Source organism: Pantherophis guttatus, chromosome 1 (assembly GCF_059756535.1).
Source record: "Pantherophis guttatus breed Tessera chromosome 1, ASM5975653v1, whole genome shotgun sequence".
NCBI classification, from domain to species: Eukaryota; Metazoa; Chordata; class Lepidosauria; order Squamata; family Colubridae; genus Pantherophis; species Pantherophis guttatus.
Window position 1 is genome coordinate 16,504,503 of NC_142063.1, and position 25,567 is coordinate 16,530,069.

General features: G+C 43.5%; 1 protein-coding gene across 2 annotated transcripts in view; it reads left to right on the forward strand.

The window, feature by feature from the left end:
- Positions 1-25,567, forward strand: part of NCAN (neurocan) — a 151,073-nt gene that overhangs the window by 74,521 nt on the left and 50,985 nt on the right. For both annotated transcript variants that reach the window (XM_034442546.3, XM_034442545.3), the window contains exons 3-6: positions 336-737; positions 6,663-6,837; positions 14,828-14,955; positions 21,134-21,427. In XM_034442546.3, coding sequence (XP_034298437.2) covers positions 336-737; positions 6,663-6,837; positions 14,828-14,955; positions 21,134-21,427 — 999 coding nt within the window. The remainder of the gene's footprint in view (positions 1-335; positions 738-6,662; positions 6,838-14,827; positions 14,956-21,133; positions 21,428-25,567) is intronic.

The window sequence follows — 25,567 nt, forward strand, 5'->3', positions numbered from 1 at the left end:
CTGAATTTTGTCCATTTAACCACGGGGATGTCATAAGTGGTGAAAAATGTTTGTCAGTCACTATTGTATCTTTGAATGGTCACTAAATGAATGGTTCTAAGTCAAGGACTACCTGAAATAATAAATAAGTTTGAGGGCCGGTCATAAATCACATTTCTCAGGGCTGTTGTAACGTTGAACAGTCATTGAATGAATGGTCATAAGTCAAAGACTACTTATATGTGAAAATAGCCAGGGCTGTGTGTTAACCAGGTTGGAAAGTTAGTCTTGCAAGAAGAAATTATCCTTGATCTGGGCATGCATCTCCTCTAATTCATGGCCAACTTTTGTTCTAGGTTCCCAGGATCCTGGGAAAGTGATCCATATCAACAAAGTCAGCCACCAGCCAGTGAGGGTCGGGCTGGCAGAACCGGTGTCCCTGCCTTGCCTGTTTCTCTTGCAAGGCTCCATCGCCCCCAACTCTAGTGAACTGTCTGATCCCCCCCGTATCAAGTGGAGCAAAGTACAGTCTGCCACGGGACAGCCAGAAGATCTCTCTGTGCTGGTAGCCAAGGATAACGTGATAAAGATCTCCAAAAACTACGAGGGTAGAATTGCCTTGCCCGGATACCCCCACCACCGAGAAAATGCCACCCTCTTGTTTCTGTCAGCTCGGGCTAGCGATGCGGGACTTTATCGATGTGAGATTGTCACTGGGATTCATGATGAGCAAGACTTGGTCCCTCTGGAAGTCACAGGTAAGAAAAAGACTCAGTATATCTATCTCTATCTCTATCTCTCTATCTATCTCTATCTCTATTTCTATCTCTATTTCTCTATCTCTCTATCTTTCTATCTATATCTCTCTATCTATCTCTATCTCTCTATCTCTCTATCTCTATCTCTATCTCTATTTCTCTATCTCTCTATCTTTCTATCTATATCTCTCTATCTCATCTCTATCTATATCTATATCAGAGGTGGGTTTCAGCAGGTTCTGACCAGTTCTGGAGAACCGGTAGTGGAAATTTTGAGTAGTTCAGAGAACCAGTAGTAAAAATTCTGACTGGCCCTGCCCCCATCTATTCTCTGCCTCCCAAGTCCCAGCTGATTGGGAGGAAATGGGGATTTTGCAGTAACCTTTCCCTGGAGTGGGGTGGGAATGGAGATTTTACAGTATCCCTCCCCTGCCACACCCACCAAGCCATGCCATGCCCATCAAGTCACACCCACAGAACTGGTAGTAAACATTTTTGAAACCCACCACTGATCTATATCTATATCTATATAACTATATCTATATAACTATGTCTGTCTGTCTGTCTGTCTGTCTGTCTGTCTGTCTGTCTGTCTGTCTATCTATCTATCTATCTATCTATCTATCTATCTATCTATCTATCTATCTATCTATCTCTGAAGCAGGACATCCAGATTATTTATCTATCTGTCTGTCTGTCTGTCTGTCTGTCTGCCTCTCTCTCTCTCTCTCTGAAGCAGGACATCCAGATTATTTGTCTGTCTGTCTGTCTGTCTGTCTGTCTCTCTGTCTGTCTGTCTGTCTGTCTGTCTGTCTCTATCTATCTATCTATCTATCTATCTATCTATCTATCTATCTATCTATCTATCTATCTCTGAAGCAGGACATCCAGATTATTTATCTATCTGTCTGTCTGTCTGTCTCTGTCTCTCTCTCTCTTTCTCTATCTATCTATCTATCTATCTATCTATCTATCTATCTATCTATCTATCTCTGAAGCAGGACATCCAGATTATTTGTCTGTCTGTCTGTCTGTCTGTCTGTCTGTCTGTCTCTATCTATCTATCTATCTATCTATCTATCTATCTATCTATCTATCTATCTATTTGTTGTGGCTCACCGGCAGCCAGCGGAGCTGGCACCAGAGTCAGACAGTGGGGAGTTTGGGGAGGAATATGGGCCAGTCCTGGGAGCTGGGGAAAGCTCAGATGAGGGCTCTGCATCAGAGTCAGAGAGGGAGATAAACAGCAGTGAGGCAGAGGAACAGCTGGAGCCTGTTCCCAGTGTGCGCACAGAGCTGCCAGAAAACAAGAACAACTAAGAAAGCAGGGTTGACTTAGGAGTAAAGCCACACCTTGGAGGTGATTGGCCCCTCCCTCCCTCCCTCCTTCCTTCCCTCCCTATCTATCTATCTATCTATCTATCTATCTATCTATCTATCTATCTATCTATCTATCTTAACGACACCATAATATTACATTCTATCCAGTGGTGGTATTCAGCCGGTTCGGACCAGTTTGGGCAAACCAGTAGTGGCGATCTGCGGGTGGGCCTGCCCTGGGCCCACCCCTACCCACCCGCCCTGGTGCTATGCCGCCCTATTTAGCCACATTTTCCAAGCCGTGGGCATGTGTACAAGCCACTTGCATGGGCAAAGTGTATACGCAAAAACTGTGCACTCACATTTTTGGTGCACGGCAAACCAGAGGTAAAATTATGTGAAACCCACCTCTGATTATATCATCATCATCGTCATGTAACAACCCCATAATCCCTTGTGGGGTGGAATCTGGGCAACTGAATGGAGCTAGCAGAGTGTTTTATTGGCCGGATGCCCTTCCTGTTGCCAATGCGGAGGTTTTTTTTTTTTTTTAATTTGATTTATATGCCGCCCTTCTCCGGAGACTCAGGGCGGCTTACAATGCGTTAAGCAATAGCCTTCATACTTTTGTATATTTATACAAAGTCATCTTATTGCCCCCACAAACTGGGTCCTCATTTTACCTACCTTAGAAAGGATGGAAGGCTGAGTCAACCTTGAGCCTTGGCGAGATTCGAACCTGCAGTAATTGCAGGCAGCTGGTCTTAATAACCAGCTTAATAACAGGGTGCCTTAGACCACTGTACTACCAAGGCTCTTGTTTTCTTCAGCAGATATCTTCTCAGTGTGCCCAGAGAGAGTAATATCTGCTTCTACCCAGGATCGAATTCACAGTCTCCTGATTGTCAGGCGAGAGTAAAGAGGCGGGGGGGAAGACAGTTGCAGGGCTCTGCTTTTATGTCTCAGAAAGAGATGAGAAATATTTGGTGACTGATGGAAGGGAGGCAAAAATGCTTCTAAACTCTGATCAAAACTGTAAAATAATCACCAAAGATTATGTGACAAGATGCTATTATGCATTGCTTGCCATGCCTGGGTAAATTACTTAAAATTGGGTAAAATTGTTTTTTCTTTGGATAATAACACAGGAGCCCATTACCCAAGCAGAACAGCTGTTTTTAATTGATTTAAACTGATTTAATTTTGCCACATGTACTAAAATACATTCAAATATCCCCCCCAAAGGATTCCCACGAAGATGAAAACCGATGAAATTACCAATGATAATTTGTTGAAATAACATAACCTTATCATTCAGTGATAGGGTTTTTATAATACAGGTAGTCCTCAAGTTACGAACATTCATTCAGCAACCAGTCAAAGCTACAGAGGTGCTGAAGGAAAGGCCTTGCAATCAGTCCTTGAAGTTTAAAACTTTCTGATAAGCAATTTTGGATAATAAAGGGAAAAAATTGGGAAGCATTGCATTAATGCCATATAGAGATAGTCCTCGATTTACGACCACAACCAAGACCAAAATTTATGTTGCTAAGCGAGACATTTGTTAAGTGAGTTTTGCTCCATTTTACAACCTTTCTTGCCACAGTTGAAGTGGCACAGTTAAGTGAATCTGGCTTTCCCCATTGACTTGGTTTGTCAGAAGGTCGCAAAAGGGATCCCAACATACTGCAACCGTCCATAAATATGAGCCAGATGTCAAGCGTTTGAATTTTAATCATGCGATGATTGGGGATGGTGCAACCATCGTAAGTGAGAAAAATGATTGCACGTCACTTTGAACAGTCACTGCACGAATGGTTGTGAGTCGAGGACCGCCTGTATGGGGGCACTTTTTCAACTAAACGTTTTTTTTTTTTCCCAAAAGGCAGAAGCTTTCGAGAGCCACAACTCATTTCATCCGAAATGCCTTTTGTCTTTTGAGAAATATTTCTGGCTCTTAAAAGATGCTATGAAATTCTTCCTGATTTAATGCCGGTTCCTTCAGCATACATTTATGGAGTTGGCAGGCCGAAGCAGTTTGTTCAGTGGTGTCAGACTCAAAGTTTGTGGGCCGGATCCGGCCCTCAGGGTGCTTAGATCTGGCCCGCGGGCCCGCCTTGGAAACAGCGAACGACCAGCCTACAGTGTCTCTGCCAGCGAAAACAGAGCTCGGGAGGGCCACATTCGGCCCTCCTAGGCTCTGTTTTCAGCTGTGAGGGCCTCCTGCAGCCCTCTGTCAGTGAAAAGGGAGCCCGTGAGGGACGCACATGGCCCTCCCGGGCTCTGTTTTCGGCCATGATGGCCTCCTGCAGCCCTCTGCCAGTGAAAACAGAGCTCGGGAGGGCTGCTCCCAGCTCTTCCGGGCTCTGTTTTCAGCTGTGAGAGCCTCCTGCAGCCCTCTGCCAGTGAAAACGGAGCTTGGGAGGGCTGCTCGCAGCTCTTCCGGGCTCTGTTTTCGGCTTGAGAGCCTCCTGCAGCCCTCTGCCAGTGAAAACAGAGCTCGGGAGGGCTGCTCCCAGCTCTTCCGGGCTCTGTTTTCAGCTGTGAGAGCCTCCTGCAGCCCTCTGCCAGTGAAAACGGAGCTCGGGAGGGCTGCTCCCAGCTCTTCCGGGCTCTGTTTTCGGCCGTGAGGGACTCCTGCAGCACTCTGCCAGTGAAAAGGGAGGCTGTCACGGCGAAAAACAGAACCTCGATTTGAATTTGATACAGGGCATTGTGAGAAACAATTCAGCCTTAGCTTTCGTTCCCATTGGTTTAATTGTATTCCTCCCTTGCTTTTATATCAAAGGGGTGTGTAGGTGTGCGTTAATGAAAGACTACAAAAAAAAACCAATCCGGTTGTGATTGCACATAGACTTTGAGCCTCCTTTGTATGCTAATTAAAGGACATCATGGTGGTTTACGAAGTTCAATAATTTGACAACCTGTATCACGGAGCTTTCTAAGTAAGAGACATGACACAAAAGGGAAAAAAAAGGAAGGAGGGAGAAGGTTGTGCTGCACTCAATCAGTGTGCAAGAGCTCCTTCGGAAAGAATTCAGACAGCAATCATCAAAGGTTGTATTTCACAATACTTTTTATTAAAAGGAGAGGAGAAGATGCCCTTGAGTTGCGCGATTGCCTCCATCGCAAATATCCTAGCAACATTGCAGCCCAGAAGTGGTTTGACCTAGCCTTTTTCCAAGAATTTAATTTCCCATTTAGGCAGGCACTCTCCCATCCAAGAACTTACCACGGTTGACCCTGCTTAGCTTTAGAGATCAACCAAGGACAGTTAGACACCCTCTATCTGTTTTTGTCAGCCAAGATTGATTAAGTGCTGCTCTATCTGTTTGTTTTTTTCACACTTGAAAGTCATTTTCTTTTTTCTTTTACTCCTGACAACTGCTTGGAAAGTCCCTGCATTTTTCTTGGCAAGCTGAGCTGAAAGTCATGAGTCCAAATTCATCCAGCAGGTGTTGTTTCCAAGTCTAGGCTAGAACTCCCAGTCTCCCAGTTTCTAGTCTGGTGCCTTTAACCATTGTACCAAACTGGCACTACCTGTTAATGACTGTCTATATGCCCCTATCCTCACTCCAGAATCTGGAATCTACCATGTGTCCCTGGAAATAAGACCTATCCAAAAATAAGCCCTAGGTTGATTTTTACATGTGTGTCCAATATAATCCCTGCACCCAAAATAAGCCCTAGTTAAGACCCCGCCCACTCCGGGGTGCACGGGGTGAGGCAAGACGCTTGGGTAAAAATCAAGCTAGGTTGGGGACGGGTGGTGGTGGAGCTGCCCTACTTACCTTCAGACAGTTGCAGCCAGGCCTCGCGTGCCCTGACACCTTCCTTGCCTTGCTGGCCCACTTCTTCTGTGGCTGCTTGTCGCCGCTTGTGCGCGTCACCCCTGACCTCCGTTTTGTTGTCAGAGGCCTTCAGGAAAGGCTTCTGCAGCCAAGAAACGGGCTCCGGATTGACGCACACTGCGCCCCATGGCCTCATTTCACTGTCAGAGGCCTTTCCTTCTCTGACAGTGAAACAGAGGCTGGGAGCGAAGCTTGCAAACCGCAACAAGCGGCTGCAGAAGAAGTGGACCGGCAGCGGGCTGTTTTCGCCCTCCCCAGACTCCTAGAAAGGCTCTGGAGGCTGGGGACAACAAAAAACGGGCCTTCCGGTCCCACTGGAAGTTGGCAAACGGGCCTTCGGGGGGGGGAGAGGCCGTTTTTGCCCTCCCCAGACTCCTAGAAAGGCCCTGGAGTCTGGTGAGAGAGAAAAACAGGCCCACTGGGCCATTGCGTGCCAGGAGCGTGGGGAGGTTGCACGCGCATGCATGGGGGCGGGGCGCATAGAATTATGGGTGTGGGCACGTGCGCACGCGACCCCCCCCCGCCACTCCCTCCTGGCATGCGATGGCAAAAAGGTTAGCCATCACTGGTACAGGGTCTCCTGCTTAAGCAGGGGGCTGGACTAGAAGACCTCAAAGGTCCCTTCCTATTCTATTCTATTCTATTCTATTCTATTCTATTCTATTCTATTCTATTCTATTCTATTCTATTCTATTCTATTCTATTCTATTCTAATTCACATCTCCTTGTCTTCTCACTTTTCAACCCTACTTAGGTGTGGTTTTTCACTACCGAGCGGCTAGCAACCGCTACGCTTTGACTTTCTCAGAGGCGCAGAAGGCCTGCGAAGAGAACTCGGCTGTGGTTGCTTCTCCTGCTCACCTTGAGGTGGCCTTTGAGGATGGCTACGACAACTGTGATGCTGGATGGCTCTCCGACCACACCGTTAGGTACGTGGAAGAATGTACAGTCTAATTCGCTTGTTTCAGGAGGGGCTGATCCAATTTTTCTGCTCTGAATTACGGTAATACCAGATGTAATCTGCTTTCATTCTGGATTTTTTTTTTCCTTTCAAGAAAAAAGAGGAGATGACTTCCGTACAGCAAATTTGGTGAATTTCCAAATGTTACACTGCTAAAGTTGTGCTCAGGTATATTTTGATGATTTTATTGCAGCGAAATATAATTGCAGGCTAAACTAATAGGACTTTAGGTTGCCTTGACCTAAACCTACAGGTAAACCTCCACTTATGACCATAACGGAGCCCGCCATTACAGTCGTAAGTCATAACAATGGTAAAATGGGACATCATTGTGACTAACCTGAATTTATTATCTTTTTTTCTGGTGGATTTCAAGGAAACGCCACAGTTTTTAAGGCAACCAATTATTTATTACAGGTCAGTCTTGCTGAAAATTGGAAGTAAATGTAATTGCCAATTTTTGGCAAGGATGTGACATTGCAAATGGCCATAAATGCAGGCCAGTTTTTGAGCACCTGAAATGCAGTCATGTGATGGTATTGAAACTTTAGAACTGGGTTGCAAGTGCCCCCCCCCCGGGGAGGTCTGTCAGAACTTTGAGTGATAACTAAGCTGTAAAATTCGCGTAACAAATGTCTCGCTTAGCAACAAAAATTTTGGGCTTCATTCTAGTTGTAAGTCAAGGACTACCTGTACAGCATGCTATGAACTTCAACTTTTGAATTTGCAATTTCACACATATGGACCCAAAGCAAGACACTACTTTCAGTCCAACCACAATCCCTATATATCCCCCTAGCAGGTAATCCGTGGCCTTCCAAATGTCAATGAACTTCAGGGTCCCCGCAACACTTACCTGCAGGGCCAAACGGGAGGCGTGCTGGGAATTATAGTTCAGCAACAACCAGACTATAAATGTTAGCCAGTGCATTAGAATAGCAGTTATTTCTAACATTAGAAATCAATGATAGAGAGGATACGGATTATTATAGCGTGTGGGATATGTGGTTGAGTGGTTAGAGAAAAGAAAACAAAAGTGAACTCGAGAGAGCTTAAAGTTTAATTCAATAATTAATTTATAATGGTTATATAGAAATGAGCAGTACTACCTGTAGTACCAACTGCAATTGAGTATAGATGTAAGAATATGTAAATTACATGTGAATAATATGGATATATGTCTACAAAGAATTATGCATTACTATGGGTAATACCCTTCAAATTAACGAGGTAATATTATGTAAATAACAAGTAAATAATATGTATATATGTATTAACACCATGAAACCGGAAATGTTGAAATTGTATTATAATACTTTCACAATAAAAAATTTAAAAAAAAAAAAAAAAGAATGGCAGTTATTCTACTGTCTACATCAGGGGTGTCAAACACAAGGCCCGCGGGCTGGATCCGGCCCTCAGGGTGCTTAGATCTGGCCCACGGGGCCACCCTGGAAACAGCGAAGGATCGGCCCACGGTGTCTCTGTCAGTGAAAATGGAGCTCGGGAGGGCCGCGCATGGCTCTCCCAAGCTTCGTTTTCACTGGCAGAGGGTTGCAGGAGGCCGTTGCAGCCAAAAACGGAGCTCGGGAGCCCATTTTCGCTGGCAGAGTGCTCGGCCACCACAGGCGCCCTCAACACGAATGATGTCAAGCTGGTCGTGCCCACCCTGGCCACGCCCACCCGGGCCCCCTGAGGTCAAACACAACCCTGATGCGGTCCTCAGTGAAATCGAGTTTGACACCCCTGGTCTACATCCTTCAGATATTTCAGTTGGATTATCAGTTCTTTCGATGCGTCCCTTTCCCATTGTGCAGCGACATTCGCTGCACGCAAAAAAACCTTGTTGCAATTGTCTGCACGAACACAGGAACTTTGCTTCTCCTCTCTCCTCCTGGTATCCTGTATTATTTTATCAACGCGCCTGCAATCATCTGTAATGGAGAGAGGGAATCCCTGGAAGTTGCTACTGAATAGGAGTAACTAAGCGGCAAAAAAGACCATATAGAACACCCAATACTGGAATTAATTTTATAAATTCTCCTAGTTAAATTGGAATTAGGGAAGAGAAGTGAATTGAGCAGAACGGCACAAAAGAGCAATAAAAGAACTGAACCGGGGGGAAATCGCTCGTTGCTCACTGCAAGAGCCCCGATTCGGGGGTTGCTATTTTGAAGATGCAGATTAGTAGAAAGACACTTGACAATTCGTGACAAGGCGTGTTGAAGGTGAGAAGGGCAGTTTGCCACTGAGGTCCTTTTGCAGAAGAATTCAGGTCTGGTCTTGAGACAAAGGTGGGAGAAGAAAAAAATCAGCTCTGGAAAAAGAGGAAGTGTGGGAGAAAAAAGACACAGAACAGCTGTGCCTTGAATTTTGTTCTTCAACAGAGCAAGTGTCAAATCGCAAAGCATTCCTGATTTGCTCTTGAGTTGCCATAGGCAGCGGGATGGGGAATCAAACCTCGCAACTGCATCAAGGAACTTGCATTTCAGTCAAAACAAAGCACATTCCAGCCAGCAACATCATGGTCATCTCCAGAGTGACCAACAGTGACCGGAGGGAGTGACTTCTACAACCCGCGAAATTGCTTCGTTGGGGAATGTGACTGATGACATACCTTGGGGGAAGGGGGAAACAGGGTCAGAGTCAAGGCGCGAATTAAGTGAGGTCAGAGGCATTTTACGATCCCCAGCCAACATCTGGTCCTTTGGCTGTCTTTGTCCGGGCTCTTATGAGCTCAGTCGGAAATTAGAAATCAAATGTAAATAAACGTACATCACGCAAGCAATACAGGTAGTCCTTGGTTTACAACCGCAATGGAGCCCAAAATTTCCATTACTAAACGAGACGGTCAAGTGAATTTGGCCCCATTTTGTAATCTTTCTTGACACAGTTGTTAAGTGAATCACTGCAATTGTTAAGTTAGTAACACGGTTGTTAAATGAATCCGGTTTCCCCATTGACTTTGCTTGTTGGAAGGTCGCAAAAGGTGATCACATGACCCTGGGACAGTATAACCATCATAAAGATGAATTGAGCTAAATTTTAAATTGATTTTAAATTGGGTTGTTTTAATTTACGGCCAAAATATTTAATTATTTTAATACTGTTTTTTAAATTTTGTATGCTCTGTTTTTACTTAGGCTGTGCACCGCCCTGAGTCCTATTTGGAGAAGGGCGGTATAGAAATTTAATTAATAATAAATAATAAATAAATAAATTGACTTCCAAGCATCTGAATTTTGATCATGTGACCATGGAGAGGCTGTAATGGTCTTATGTGTGAAAAACGGTCATAAGTCACTTTTTTCAGTGTTGTTGTAACTTTGAATGGTCACTAAATGAACTGTTGTAAATCGAGGACTCTCAATACAATTGCATGGCTTTTCTTCTGAAGGTGACTATTGTTTTTTCAATGTACGTATGTGCAAGTGTGCACGCTTACACACTTTCACAGCCTTATTAACTCGGTCCTCCACAACATTCCCAGTTGCTCATGTTGCCCCTTGGGAAAATTAATTGCCCCCCATCCAGTGGTGGGTTGCTACCGGTTCTCCCCGGTTCTTGCGAACCGGTAGTGGAAATTTTGAGTCGTTCGGAGAAGCGGTAAATACCACCTCTGCCTGGCCCCGCCCCCAATCTATTCGCTGCCTCCCAGCTGATCGGCTAGAAGGAAAAAATCAGGGCTCACTTGAGAAAGAAGAGGGGGGAAAAAAACAAGACACCGTAGCTTTAAATTGGGAAGCCAAGAAGCCTCCCAACTGATTGGCTAGAACCGATCCGCTCCTTGTAAACCGCTCGGTGGTGGTAGATTGGCAATTGAGGCCAAGCTGCCTGAAAGCGGTTTCCGATGCTCTCGGTGGTGGCAGAGCAGCAAAAAACTGTTTAAACTCTTGCCGCAGCACTTCAAAGGGCCGCCCTACAGCTGATCAGCGGTAAAAGGCAGTGTGGTGGTAGACCAGTGCGCTCAAAAAACAAATGGGTAGATTGGTGCACTCCAAAGACAAATAGGTAGACCGGTACAGCTCTGCAAGCAGTTAAAAGCCTGGTAGACCAGTACCTCTGCTAAATCCTAAAGAATTGCTTGTCACATGACCATCAAACCACGCCCACAAAATAAGCCACGCCCACAGAACCGGTAGTAAAAAAAAATTAGAACCCACCCCTGCCTTGCACAAATAAAATAGCAAAATCCTGGCTATGTTTGTTTCTTAACTTAGCCTGCCTGTTTTGCCAGATGTTAATCCACTGTTTGGGTGCCCAGTTGGTTCTTTTATATCCAGAAACAATGACTGCTCCAGCAAATGAAAGGACTTTAAATTTTATTATGCTTTGAATTATGACTACAATTGTGCCCAAAATTTATGCAGCTAACTGAGCATTTGTTAAGTGTTTTCGACCCATTTTATGACCTTTCTTTTCATGATTCTGAAGTGAATCACTGCAGTTGTTAAGTTAGTGACGTGCTTGTTAAGGGGATCTGGCTTCCCCGTTGATTTTGCTTGTCGGAAGGTTGCAATAAAAAGACGGATCGCATGACCCCGGGATGTGGCAACGGTCATAAACATGAGACAGTTGCCAAGTGTCTGAATTTTGATCACATGATCATGGGGATGCCGCAAAGGGTCGTAAGTGTGAAAAACAATCATAAATCACTTTTTTCAGTGCCGTTGTAACTTTGAACGGCCACTAAATGCTTGTAAGTCAAGGACTACCTGGGTTAGGTCAAGCAAGCATAGCATAACATAAAAAAGCATACATATCAAACAATATTTTATTTATTTATTTATTTATTAAATTTATATACCGCCCTATTCCTGAGGGACTCAGGGCGGTGAACAGCAAACGATAAAAATACATGTAATACAAACGTTAAAAAAACCAATTAAAATATACTAAACACTCTGGTCCTAGATAATTCAAGACATCCCAGTTTAAAATAAAATCAAAAAGCAATATAAACGGAAAGTTAGGCCAGGCCGGCCTGCTGAAATAGGAATGTTTTGAGGGCACGGCGGAAAGTGCGCAGATCCGGAATCTTCTGTATCTCTGGGGAGAGCTCGTTCCAGATGGTGGGTGCCCTCACAGAAAAGACTCTCCCCCTGGGGGCCGCCAGTCGACACTGTTTGGCTGACGGCACCCTGAGAAGCCCCTCTCTATGGGAGCGTATTGGGCGGTGAGAGGCTATTGGTGGCAGAAGGCGGTCTCATAAGTACCCAAATATGATACCCAAATCTCTTACAAGCTGCCAGAAGCTCCTTAATAACAACAGCAGACGGACCCCATGGATGGCCAGTTTCCACATTACCTAATGCTTGTAGGTTCTGTGCAGAAACTCCCGACATACATCAACTACCCCATGGTTTTTATCTAAAACTTGGCACCAGGCCTTTGTCACCCTGCTATGGTCAGGAGCCTCCTGACCTTGACTGGATGGCACATGACTCTGGGATGGGGATTGAAAGTCTGAAACTTTCAGAACGGGAAACGCTTTGAAGCTATGTCAAGATCCCACCCACGCACCGTCTCCTTTAGTCAGTAAGCCAGCGTTAGAAAAAACAAACAAGCAGGCTAGCTTAGAATAAGCTCTAAACTCCTAGACTTTTGTTACTAGGAGAAATCAACACATGTCACTAAACTCTTCGAAATAGCAATGGTCTTCCTCATTGCCATTACATTACCTTGAAGACTAGAGTAGAGTAGAGTAGCATAGCATAGCATAGCATAGCATAGAATATAGAAAATAGAATAGACTAGAATAGACTAGACTAGACTAGACTAGACTAGAATAGAATAGAATAGAATAGAATAGAATAGAATAGAATAGAATAGAATAGAATAGAATAGAATGGAGAATAGAGTAGAGTAGAGTAGAAAGAATAGAATAGAATAGAATATAGAAAATAGAATAGAATAGTATAGAGAAAATAGAATAGAATGGAGAATAGAATAGAGTAGAGTAGAGTAGAATAGAATAGAAAATAGAATAGAATAGTATAGAGAAAATAGAATAGAATGGAGAATAGAATAGAGAAAATAGAATGGAATAGTATATAGAAAATAGCATAGCATAGCATAGAATAGAAAATAGAATATAGATAATAAAATAGAATAGTATATAGAAAATATAATAGAATTGAGAATAGAATAGAATAGAATATAGAATAGAATAGAAAATAGAATAGAATAGAATAGAATAGAATAGAATAGAATAGAATAGAATAGAATAGAATAGAATAGAATAGAATAGAATGGGAAGCAACCTTGGAAGTCATCTAGTTCAACCCCCTGTTCAAGCAGGTCACCCTATATCCATGATGGCGAACCTATGGCACGCGTGCCAGAGGTGGCACGCAAAGCCCTCTCTGGGGCCATGCAAGCCGTCGCCCTAGTTCAGCTCTGCCGCGTATGCGCATGTACCTTCTGTCGGCCAGTTGGTCTTCAGGTCTCTACCGCACATGTGGGGAGTGCGCACGCATGCACAGGGTGGGCACATGCAGGGGGTTGCGCACGCATGTGCGTGCAGGCACACATGCAGGGGGCACGCATGCGGGGGTGCATGCAGGGGTACATATGCATGGGGGTGGGCAAGTGCTTGGGGGCCACGCACGCATTGCATTCTGGGGATTTGGGCACGCGCTTTGGGCACTCGGTCTGGAAAAGGTTAGCCATCACTACCCTATATCATTTCAGACAAACAGTTTTCCAGTCTCTTCTTGAAAGCCTCCAATATTGGGGCACCCACAACCTCTGAAGGCAACCCATTCCATTGCTTTGATTGTTCTCACTGTCAGTCAAATTTCTCCTTAGTTTTAGGTGGTTTCTGTCCTTGATTAGTTTCCATCCATTGTTTTTTGTCTTGCCTTCAGGTACTTTGGAAAACAGTTTGACCTCTTCATCTTTGTGGCAGCCCCTCAAATATTGGAACATTGCTATCACGTCACCCCCTAAATCTTCTTTTCCCTAGACTGGTAGAAATACCCAATTCCTGCAACCATTCATATGTTTTAGCCTCCAGCCCCCTAATCATCTTTGTTGCTCTTCTCTGCACTCTTTCCAGAACCTCAAGGATCGACACATACCTGGAAACATATGACTGGTTTCTCCCTAATTACTTATATAAGGACCATTTTCTATATTATTCATGTTGCTTTGTATTTTGTTATGGATTGCACCAGTAGAGGCTAAATCAATTTCGTTGTTTATATGTACAATGACAATAAAGGTTGTTGTTGTTATTATTATTATTATTATCTCTTTTATCCATTAAATATGAAACTCAGTCAACTGAATATTTAAAAATGCATCACAAATACCATTGACTGGTGCTAATGATTGATACGGGTTGCTGCCAGCATCCTAGGTATCAAGCAAGTGTCTTCTTAAAATATATGATGTTCCGAGTAGCGCAGTTTTTTGCAGTTCCGCTGGTGTTATTGCAGGAAGCTGCAACTTCTTCTTCTTCTTCTTCTTCTTCTTCTTCTTCTTCTTCTTCTTCTTCTTCTTCTTATTATTATTATTATTATTATTATTATTATTATTATTATTATTATTATTATTTAATCTTTAGTGAGATTCACAGCCTTTGAGATTAGTTAATAGCTTAGCAGCTCGAGTCCTAACCAAGGACCTAGGAACTGTTAAGGTATCGTCGGAGGATGTAAGCTGTTCCGAGTAAGGTGGTTTTTTGTAGAGTCAAAATGTTCAAGTCCGGCAAATTTAGAATTTCTAAATAGCGGGGTAGCCCTTTGGGTATTGCTCCAAGGGCTCCAATTATTATTATTATTGTTGTTATTGTTGTTGTTGTTGTTGTTGTTGTTGTTGTTGTTGTCCTTTAAACCCTTCCATGCTTTTCCTGAAGTGTTTACGGTATGGCTTTCCTTCATGCTTGAAAGAAGCCTTTAGTGATGGAGTTTAAAGCAGCTGCATCTCCTCCCCCCCCCCCCGTTTTCATACAGGTATCCCATCACCCTGTCAAGACCTGGTTGCTATGGAGATCGCAACAGCCTCCCAGGAGTCCGCAGCTATGGCAAGAGAGATGTCAGCGAAGCATACGATGTCTACTGCTACTCCAGAGAACTCCAAGGCAAGTTATGAGCAGAATATACTGTATTTGCTGAACTCTTTCCACGGGCAAAATGCATGGTTGGTTTTTTTTGGGGGGGGGGAAAGAGAATGTTGTGCTTAGTGCACCAGTGGATTTGGAACCTGTGTAGGACAAGAGTGGGTTCTAATTTTTTTTACTACCGGTTCTCTGGGCGTGGCTTATTTTGTGGGCGTGGCTTGATGGTCATGTGATAATTCTTTAGGATTTAGCAGAGGTACTGGTCTACCAGGCTTTTAACTGCTTGCAGAGCTGTACCAGTCTACCCCTTTATTTTTGGAGGCCCCGGTCTACTCATTCGTTTTTGGAGGCCCCCGTCTACCACCACACTGCCTTTTAACACTGATCAGCTGTAGGGCAGCCCTTTGAAGGGTAAGAGTTTTTTTCCTTCTAGCCGATCAGCTGGGACTCGGGAGGCAGCAATAGATTGGGGGTGGGGCCAAATAAAAGGTAAGAATAACACGGGGGCGGCGGGAGGGCCCAGCTCCCGAATGAAGAGAACCGATTCGGTGACGTCATATTGTCACCGCTACCGACTCGTCCGAACCGGGCAGAACCCACCACTGGTGTAGGATTGTGTAACAGAGCCGAAAAGATCTCTCACTTGGAATCCCCTGTTCGGGATTAAAAACAGGGATTCTGATCTTCCTGCAAATATTCCACTACAGGTGTTCCTCAATTTATGACCACAATCGAGTCCAAAATTTTCAGTTGCGAAGCGAAACAATTGTTAAGTGTGTTTTTGCTTCAGGTTACGGCCTTTCTTGCCCCAGTTGTTAAGTGAAGCACTGCAGTTGTTAAGTGAGTAACACAGTTGTTAAGTGAATTTGGCTTCCCCATGGATTTTGCTTGTCAGAAGGTCGCGAAAGGGGAACACATGACCTTGGGACACAGCAATGGTCATACATGTGAACCAGTTGCCAAGCATCTGAATTTTGATCACGTGATGATGGGGATGCTGCAACATTTGTACGGGTGCAAAACGGTCGTCCCTTTTTTCAGTTCTGTTGTAATTTTGAACGGTCAGTAAATGAATGGTTGTAAGTCGAGGACCACACATATTCTTTTGAGAACAGCTACAAGGCTCTAAATGGTCCATTTTCAAGTTCAGAACTTTTCTGGCATGTTTGGAATGGTATTAGACCAATTCCTGCACAACTGGAATCAGTACAGATAGTCCTCGACTTATGACCATAATTGAGCCCAACATTTCTGTTGTTAAGTTAGACATTTGTAATGTGAATTTTGCCTCATTTTACAACCCTTCTTGCCATAGTTGTTAAGTGAATCGCTGCAGTTGATAAGTTAGTAACCCCACTGTTAAATGAATCTAGCTTTCCCGTTGATTTTTCTGGTATGGTTGGAATGGTACCAGATCACTTCCAGCACAATTGAAATCAGTATTTTAAATTCTCAATCATTCTTTTTGACTGTGAAATAGGGCATTTCAAGCTTGAAATATTTTGAATTTGGAATGTTTTCCGTATCTCTGACTTCGTATTCCCTGAACTCCAATGGATGGAATTTAGGCAGAAAATGCATAAAACATGTAAAGCTAATTCCCCAAATTAGGAGGCCACAGGCTGTCTGCTAAAAGGTAGGAAGGGAGAGACTAAAAAGTGAGTGGAACTAGGAGGGGAAAAAAACCCCAATTGAATTAACTGAGTTTCATTTCCATTAAATTCATTAAATATTGTTGATTTAATTATTAGGGTTGGGGAGTTTTGAGGTTTCCATCCAAAAGGAACGCTTTGAAGATTGCAGGAATGCAAATATAAATGCAAATGCTTACAGCTTTTAAAATCCAGTTGCCTCTTTTGGCTTATCTCTTTAGCCCTACAATTAGTCCTTAAATTATGACCATATTGGAGCCAGCTCATCACGGTTATAAGTTGTGATGGTGATAAATCAGGTCACCTGGGTGGCTGATCCAATCTTATGACCTTTTTTGCAGCAGTCGTTAAGCAAGCCAATGGTTTTTTTTTGCTGAAAAGCAGAAGTTAATGCTGGTTTTTCGGCAACAACGTTGTAACGTGGTCACACATGACTCCTCACTGCAAACAGCCATCAATGTGGGCCGTTTGCTGAGCACCCAACATGTGGTTATCTGACTATGAGGATAGTGGCCATCAGACCTTTGGAACTGGCTTGTAACTATCCCCAGGGAAGTCTGTCATAACAGGATGTAAATTGAGGACTACCTATACTGTTTGAATTTGCGCGTTCTAAGGTAAAGGTAAAGGTTCCCCTCGCATATATGTGCTAGTCGTTCCCGACTCTATGGGGCGGTGCTCGTCTCTGTTTCAAAGCCGAAGAGCCAGCGCAGTCCGAAGACGTCTCTGTGGTCATGTGGCCGGCATGATTCAACGCCAAAGGCGCACAGAACGCTGTTACCTTCCCACCAAAGTGGTCCCTATTTTTCTACTTACATTTTTTACGTGCTTTCGAACTGCTAGGTTGGCAGAAGCTGGGACAAGTAACGGGAGCTCACCCCGTTACGTGGCACTAGGGATTCGAACCGCTGAACTGCCAACCTTTTGATCGACAAGCCCAGCATCTTACCCACTGAGCCACCGCATCCCTTCTGCACGTTCTAAGCTAAGCTAAAACACAGAGCTGAATAAAACTCAAATATTTTTCATGGAAATGACCCTGTGCTGTTTTTCCAAAACTGGAAAGGGGTTTTATCATACATTTTGCTCCCTATTTATTAATCTGCCTCTAAAAGCCACTTTCTAGCAGCTCTAGTAGGACAGGCTATTGAGGCTTCTCGGAGACATTTTATTGGTCATTCTGGGAAGCAGTGAAATGGACTTCAAGGACCTATTTGGAGCAGATGGCTGTTGATTGAATGATACCTGCCAGAAGCAAATGAAATGCCACTCTCTTAGAGGCTCCTTAGAAACTCTTGTTGGTGATTGTTAGGAAAGAGCTGGGGCTGGCTTGATCTTGAATAACCCAATTGAGCATCACTTGTGGTACAAAATGGAGTTCCTTCTGTCCCAGTCCTGCCTAAACCCAAAAGGTGTTGGCTTAAGCAAGTTGCTGAATCCATTCCTCACATATCTTGTGTACATCCCTTGTTTGTGTTTACAGAGGAACATAAACAAATGAGAAATCCCAGATCCTTGGGAAATTACAGTTAATTAAAACTTAGAAGGGGACAAGGAATGAAGTTCCATTCAAAACTGGGTTTGTTGCTGGCCCCAAGCAAGTATTTGGCTTCCCGCAGGGTGCCTATCCTGGCTAGCTTAATACAAAGATCTGTCTGGCCATTTTGACAGAGATTCGAATGTTGCTTCAGCAACAGAAATAGACCTAAGAGGGACTAGGTTTCTGACCAGGTGGCCACCGCATTCTCTTCTAGAAAATCCAGCCATTAACACTGATGATGTAGAAGAAACCCTGGGTTGGCTGGTGCTTCAGAGATGAGAAATACTGTGTTTCCCCGAAAATAAGATCTCCCCAGATAGTAAGTCCAATTGGGCTTTTGAGCGCATGCGCAAAAATAAGCCCTGCCTGAAAATAAGCCTCCCCCCAAATATTTAAATGCATGCACAGCCAGTCCCCGCCATTTCCTCTGGTTGCTTGCCAGAGTAGGCTGTACACCGCCCTGAGTCCTTCGGGAGAAGGGCGGTATAGAAATAAAATTATTATTATTATTATTATTATTATTATTATTATTATTATTATTATTATTATTATTATTATTATTATGTAAACAACATGAGGTGAGGCGGCAAGGCTGGGGGAGGAAGGGAGGGGGAACATGCCCCACGCACCCCACACGCTCCCGCAATCCTAGCCACCGCACTCTTTCTGTCACGCCTCGCACCCCACTCCTCACCTACCGCCACCTCCAGCAACCGTGGCTGCTTTTGCAGCTGCAAAAGCAGCAGGAGGTCCAGTGATGCGGCCCACCCGTTGCTGGACTTCCTCGCTGTTTGCCCCATGTGCCCCACACGCCCTTACCTACCAGTAATGGCCGCTCCTGCAATCCTAGCCACCGCGCCCCTTCTGTCACACTAATGGCTGCCGCAAAAAGAGCGGCAGGCCCCACTCCTCATCTACCGCCGCAGGGGCAAACAGCTGACGAGTGGCTGTGTAAACAACACGAAGTGAGGAGGCGAGGCCGGAAGGGGGGAAAGGGAGGGGGAACATGCCCCACGCACTCCACACACCCTTACCTAACAGCCGCTCCCACAATCCTAGCAGCAGCGCAACACAACAGCAGCCATGAGGTGACCACGCTCGCTGCCTCCTGCACTTCAAAAATAATAAGACCTCCCCGAAAATAAGGCCAAGTGCTTATTTCGGGGGTCAAAAGAAAATAAGATCCTGTCTTATTTTCAGGGAAACACGGGTAATAGTTTTAGCCAAGTACCCTTTGTCCAACGAGCAATGAATAAGGAAGGAGGGTTGGTTAAAAGACGAGAGAGAGAGAAGCTGAACAGAAGATGGGATATAGAGAGGGAAGAAAAGAAGACCAGAAAGAGAAAGAAAAGCAGGAAGCAGTTGATGGAGAACAGAGAATTGGGGAGGGGGAGGAAATGAGGAAGAGGAAGAAGAAAGGAAGATGGAGAGAGAGAAGCAGACATAGAAGGGAATGAAGATGAGAGGGAAGCGAAGAGAGAAAAGAAGAAAAGCAGAGAGAGGACATGAAGGAGGGGAAAAGAGTAGGAAGAAGAGAATGTCCTTAGGATGAAATGGGAAGAAGTTGATGGGGAAAACAGAGAGGCAGCTTGAAAACCAAAAATGTGAGCTTTAAAACTAAAAACAAAATCCTTGGAATCAAAACTTAAAAAACCAAAAACAAATAAGGTCTGGAAATAAAATGAAGTTGAAGCTCCAGAATCATCAGCTGCTCTTTCATGTAACCCCCTGATTTAAATGTTGATTCTTGTACATGTCACCAAAACTTCAAATCTTGAAAAAAACATGCTCCAGGGGGAATGAAATCAGCAAACAAAAGCTGTTCGTGAAATATAATGATAACAGGATTCAGGAACACATTTGAAAAGAAAAGCTGTAAAAAAAAAGAAAAAAATTCAAACTCAGTGCAAGATGTCCTTAATCCACTTCCCTGGCAATTATCATTTGTTCTCCCTATTTAATGCAACATTAGTGGATTGATTTGCCATTGAGCCTTTCTTTATTTACCACCGATCAATCACGTTTTCAAACCTGAAATTGGATCTTCTCACTATTGTTCGGGATCCTGAGATGCCAGCAGGCAAATTTACAATCCCCAAAATGTCTGTGGCGGGCTGATAAATGGTGCTCGAGCTTTGTTTGAAAACAGGTGACACTGACACGCAAACCCACACGTTGACCAACAGTGAATCCTGAAGGATTGTTGTTGCATCGACCTCTCTTGCTTCTTCCATCCAAAGGAACAGACGCGGCCAATTTGGGCGGAAAATGTTCCTCATGAAATGAAAGAGGAGGCCATCAAAACTGTTGTTCTGTCTCCCGAGAGCCTTGAGGGGAAGTTCAGAAAGACAGGATTGCTTTGATAAATCAGCCTGCCGCTTAGCTACTTTTCTCTCGTCTGTTTCTGGAGAGAAGAAGGCTGGGCAACTTATCTTCACTGGGCTTTGTTCCTTAAGTAATGAAGTTTTTTCCCCATCCCTTAACACCCAGATGCCTCTTTGAAGCTGAACAGACCAAGAATAAAGACAGATTTAACCTAAACAACCAGAGCCGAGGGAACCTCTTTGAAAAGTACTTGAAAAAAATACTTTTTTCTGTCCGGCAACAAGTTGAACTTGCTTTACAGGAAGTCCTCGATTTACGACCACAATTGATTAGATTAGAATACTCTATTGGCCAAGTGTGATTGGATACACAAGGAATTTGTCTTTGGTGCGCTGGTACGCTGTCAGTGTACATAAAAAGAGAAGATGCATTAGTCAAGAATCATAAGGTTCAACACTCAATTATAGTCATGGGGTACAAATAAGCAATCAAATCATACTAGGAAACAATCAATATAAATCGTAAGGATATAGCAACAAATTACAGTCATGCAGTCACAAGTGGGAGGAGATGGGTGATAGGAACGATGAGAAGATTAATAGTAACGCAGACTTAGTAACTAGTTTGACAGTGTTGAGGGAATTATTTGTTTAACAGAGTGATGTTTTTCCCGTGATTTCAGGAAAAGTGTTTTATGCAACCAGCCCCGGTCGGCTGACATTTCAGATGGCCCAGAAACATTGCCTGAGTCGAGGGGCTCATCTAGCAACTACGGGGCAGTTATACCTCGCCTGGCAGGAAGGGCTGGACCAGTGTGACCCAGGGTGGCTGGCTGATGGAAGTGTGCGCTATCCAATCCGAACCCCACGGAAGAAATGTGGCGGAGATGAACCTGGTGTAAGGACAACCTACCAATTCTCAAACCGGACTGGCTTCCCGGATCCGGCATCCAAATTCGATGCTTACTGCTACAAAGGTTTGTAGGATTTGGTGGTTTTTTAAAAATTACATCTCAATTTTTGTTTCTTCTACTTGATTTGGAGTCTGCTTGCTTGAAATGTCCTGAGCAGGATGCAATCTCCTTTTTAAAAAGAGTTTAAAAGCACAGAGGGGCTGCACAGATTTTATAGATACTTCCAGAATATGTGTTATCTATCTATCTATCTATCTATCTATCTATCTATCTATCTATCTATCTATCTATCTACCTACCTACCTACCTACCTACCTACCTATCCATCCACCCACCCATCTATCTATCTCTATCATCTCTCTTTCTGTCTGTCTCTCTCTCTCTGCCATCTCTGTCTGTCTATCTATCATCGATCATCTATTATCTCCATCTGTCTGTCTGTCTGTCTATCTATCTATCTATCTATCTATCTATCTATCTATCTATCTATCTATCTATCTCTATCATCTACCATCTATCTGTCATCTATTATCTGTCTGTCTATCTATCTCTATCCATCCATCCATCTGTCATAACTATCTATCATATCTATCTATCTATCTATCTATCTATCTATCTATCTATCTATCTATCTATCTATCTATCTATCATCTCTCTCTGTCATATGTCTGTCTATCTATCTATCTATCTATCTATCTATCTATCTATCTATCTATCTATCATCTCTCTCTCTGTCATCTATCTATCTCGTCTACAATCTATATATCATCTATTATATGGTGTGCAAATGTATCACCTCTCCTGTGGGAGCTGCATTGGTTGCCAATTTGCTTCCGGGTGCAATTCAAGGTGCTGGTTGTCACCTTTAAATCCCTTCATGACTTGAGACCAAGTTATCTGAGGGACCGTCTCTTGCCGGTCACATCTACCTGACCCATCAGAGCGGAGAGGCAGGGAATGTTGCAGGCCCCGAAGGAGATACACCTGGTAGGACCCAGAGGAAGGGCCTTCTCCATGGTGGCTCCCTCTCTCTGGAACACCATTCCCCCAGAGATTAGAATGGCCCCTAGTCTATCACTCTTCCAGAAGGCGCTGAAGACCTGGTTCTGCCAGCGGGCCTGGGGAACACAGAGCAGGATGGAGCCCATTAAATGGCTCATGTGATCTGCTGTTGCCAGGGTGTGGGGTGATCTTGTTATATTGTACTATATTAATTTATTTGATTCTTTTTGTTAGTTTTTATTGTTTTAAATGTGGTTTTTATTCTGTAAGCTGCCTTGAGTCGCCATCGGTGAATAGGTGGCAATATAAATTCGATCAATCAATAAACAAACAAACAATCAAATAAATAAATATTATTTCTATCCATCCTTCCATCCATCCATCCATCCATCATATCTATCTTTAGCCATCCATCTATCATATCTATCTACCTACCTATCTAGCTATCTCTAGAAGGTTTATCAATTTTCCAGGATACTCTATATATGGGCTTCCCAGCTCTCTCCTATCCAAATACTGGCCAGCCCTGCTCACCTGCTGAACATTACGTGCTATAACTAATTCTTTCAACGGGAGGTATCTTCATTTGAACTAGTGAAGATCTGCAGGCAGAGATTCTCTTTCCTGAGCCACAGACATCCCCCCCCCCACCTTAAGTGCAAAGATTCTAGTCCATAAGTTTCTGAAGAAACGGCGAATGCAATCAAAATCCATGAGGTCAGCGTAGGCTAAGAGATTTCTCCAGTCTGAAGGCAGAAATTGTTTTCAGCTACCCTCTATTATTCACAACCGTGAACTAGGAACTTTTTATCTAAGAAGCTGGTTTTCACCCTGAGTAATGGTTGCAATTATTTTCTCCGCAAAAGCCAGCCTAAATGGCCCCTCTCTGGTCCCTGTGTCTGCATTGCAAAAAAGCACAATTGGCCTGTTGGTGCCTGGGCTTTCAAGTCTCTGGGAAAAAGAGCATTGTTAATGTGAGCAATTCTCTGTCAGCATCTCTCAAAAGCATCCCTATTATTGATGGATTGATTTAATTTATACCCTGCTTTCCAGCTTGGCAAAACCATCAAAGTTGCAGTGACACAAATAGAAGCAAAGAGACGGCGCACAAAATAGAAAAGAATGATCTAATGCCAGTCAGTGTTTCTCAGCCCAGCCTACCTCTGAAGTTTCTTTCTTTTCTTTTTTTTTATGGATATATAATTGGAAGGCAGAATCCTACAGAGTTCCATAGACCTGCTGGGGGAAAGAGGGATGTAAATCCAATTAATCAACCAATAAATCGAGAAAAGTAGAAGACGAAGCTCAAAACCTTCTTTAAGAATAAGATTTGGTCCAGAAGGTGTCCAAATGATATGGATTTGACTTATTTGAATGCAATGAAAACAGATTTTCAAGTTTAGAAACAATTCAGGATGAAGCTTTCTCCTGCTTGCTGACAAACAGAGCTTGTAAAATAGACAGAATAGAAGAGAATTCTTTATTGGCCAAGTGTGATTGGACACACAAGGAATTTGTCTTCGGTGCATAAGCTCTCAGTGTACATAAAAATACATTCATCATGAATCTTAAGATACAACACTTAGTGATAGTCATAGGATACTAAATAAGCAATCAAAATCGTACTAGGAAACTAAATAAAACAGTATAAACTGGAAAGATACAAGCAACAAGGTTATCGTCGTAAGTAGAAAGGAGATAGGTAATAGGAATGATGAGAATAATAATAGTAATACAGTCTTAGTAAATAGTTCGACAGTGTTGTGAGAATTAGTTGTTTAGCAGAGTGATGGCATGCGAGAAAAAATGCCCTTGTGTCTAGTTGTTCTGGTGTGCAACGCTCTATAACATCATTTTGAGGGTAGAAGTTGAAACAATTTATATCCAGGGGTTCTATTTTCAATCTTAGTGTCTGGAGAGGTTGCTAAGGTACTTAGGCTTTAAAATTAGTGAGCACTTTGAAGAGGGAAGCCAATATATTGAATTGTATTTGGAAAATAAGTGGCAACCAGTCTAAATGTCTATGAACATTCTCAGTCATCCAGGTCATGGTTGTCCCAAAGGTGCTTTTTCAAAATGCAATTGGACTCCATAACAAAGAAGAGAGCAATAATCGAAGCAAAAAGTTGTCATTCCATACGTTACAGGACTATCTAAAAAAGCTCAGGAGGATTTTCAACCCACACAGCATACAGACAAACTTCAAACTCAAGAAAACACAAAGGCAGAAGGTTGTCCACCCCAAGGATAAAGCACCCAGACACAAACTGAGCAATGTGATCTATGCAGAACAGTGCAGTGAGGCTTGTGCAGATCTGTACTTTGGAGAAACAAAACAACCACTTCACAAACATAGGACGGCACAACATAGGAAAACAAACCCATCAGTGAGCGAGTCATGTCTGATTTTCGCTGGAGGTGTTAAGCAAATCACTGTGTTAAGTGAATCACGCAATCATTAAGCAAATCCAGCTTCCCCCATTGACTTGGCTTGTCGGAAGCTGACTGGGAAGATCGCAGATGTTGATCGTGCATCCCCGGGACACTGCAACCATTATAAATACAGCTAGTCCTTGACTTACAACAGTTCATTTAGTGACCGTTCAAAGTCACAACCGTATGGAAAAAATAACTTATGACTGGTTTTCCCACTTACAACCTTGGCAGCATCCCCATGGTCACATGATCAAAATTCAGATGCTAGGTTCACATTTATGACCGTTGCTGTGTCTCAAGGTCATGTGATCCCCCTTTTGTGACCTTCTGACAAGCAAAGCCAAGGAGGAAACCAGATTCACTTAACAACGGAGTGACTAACTTATAAACTGCGGTGATTCACTTAACAATGGTGGCAAGAAAGATCGTAAAATGGGGCAAAACACACAACCAACATCTCATTTAACAACATAAATTTTGGGCTCCCTTGTGGTCGTAATCGAGGACTCCCTGTAGATGCCAGTTGCCATCCAACCTGAATTTTGATTACGTGACCATGGGGATGCTGCAACGGTTGTAAGTACGAGGACCAGTCGTAAGTCACTTTTTTCAGTGCCATTGTAACTTCAAACAAATGACTGTAAACAAGGATTTCCTGTATTCTCGCCCCAAAGCAGAATTAGGGACTGCTTTGTCTCTGGTCATCTGCAGGCTGTGTCTACAGCAGAGACATGCATGGGGGAGAGACAATGATGACACGTGTAG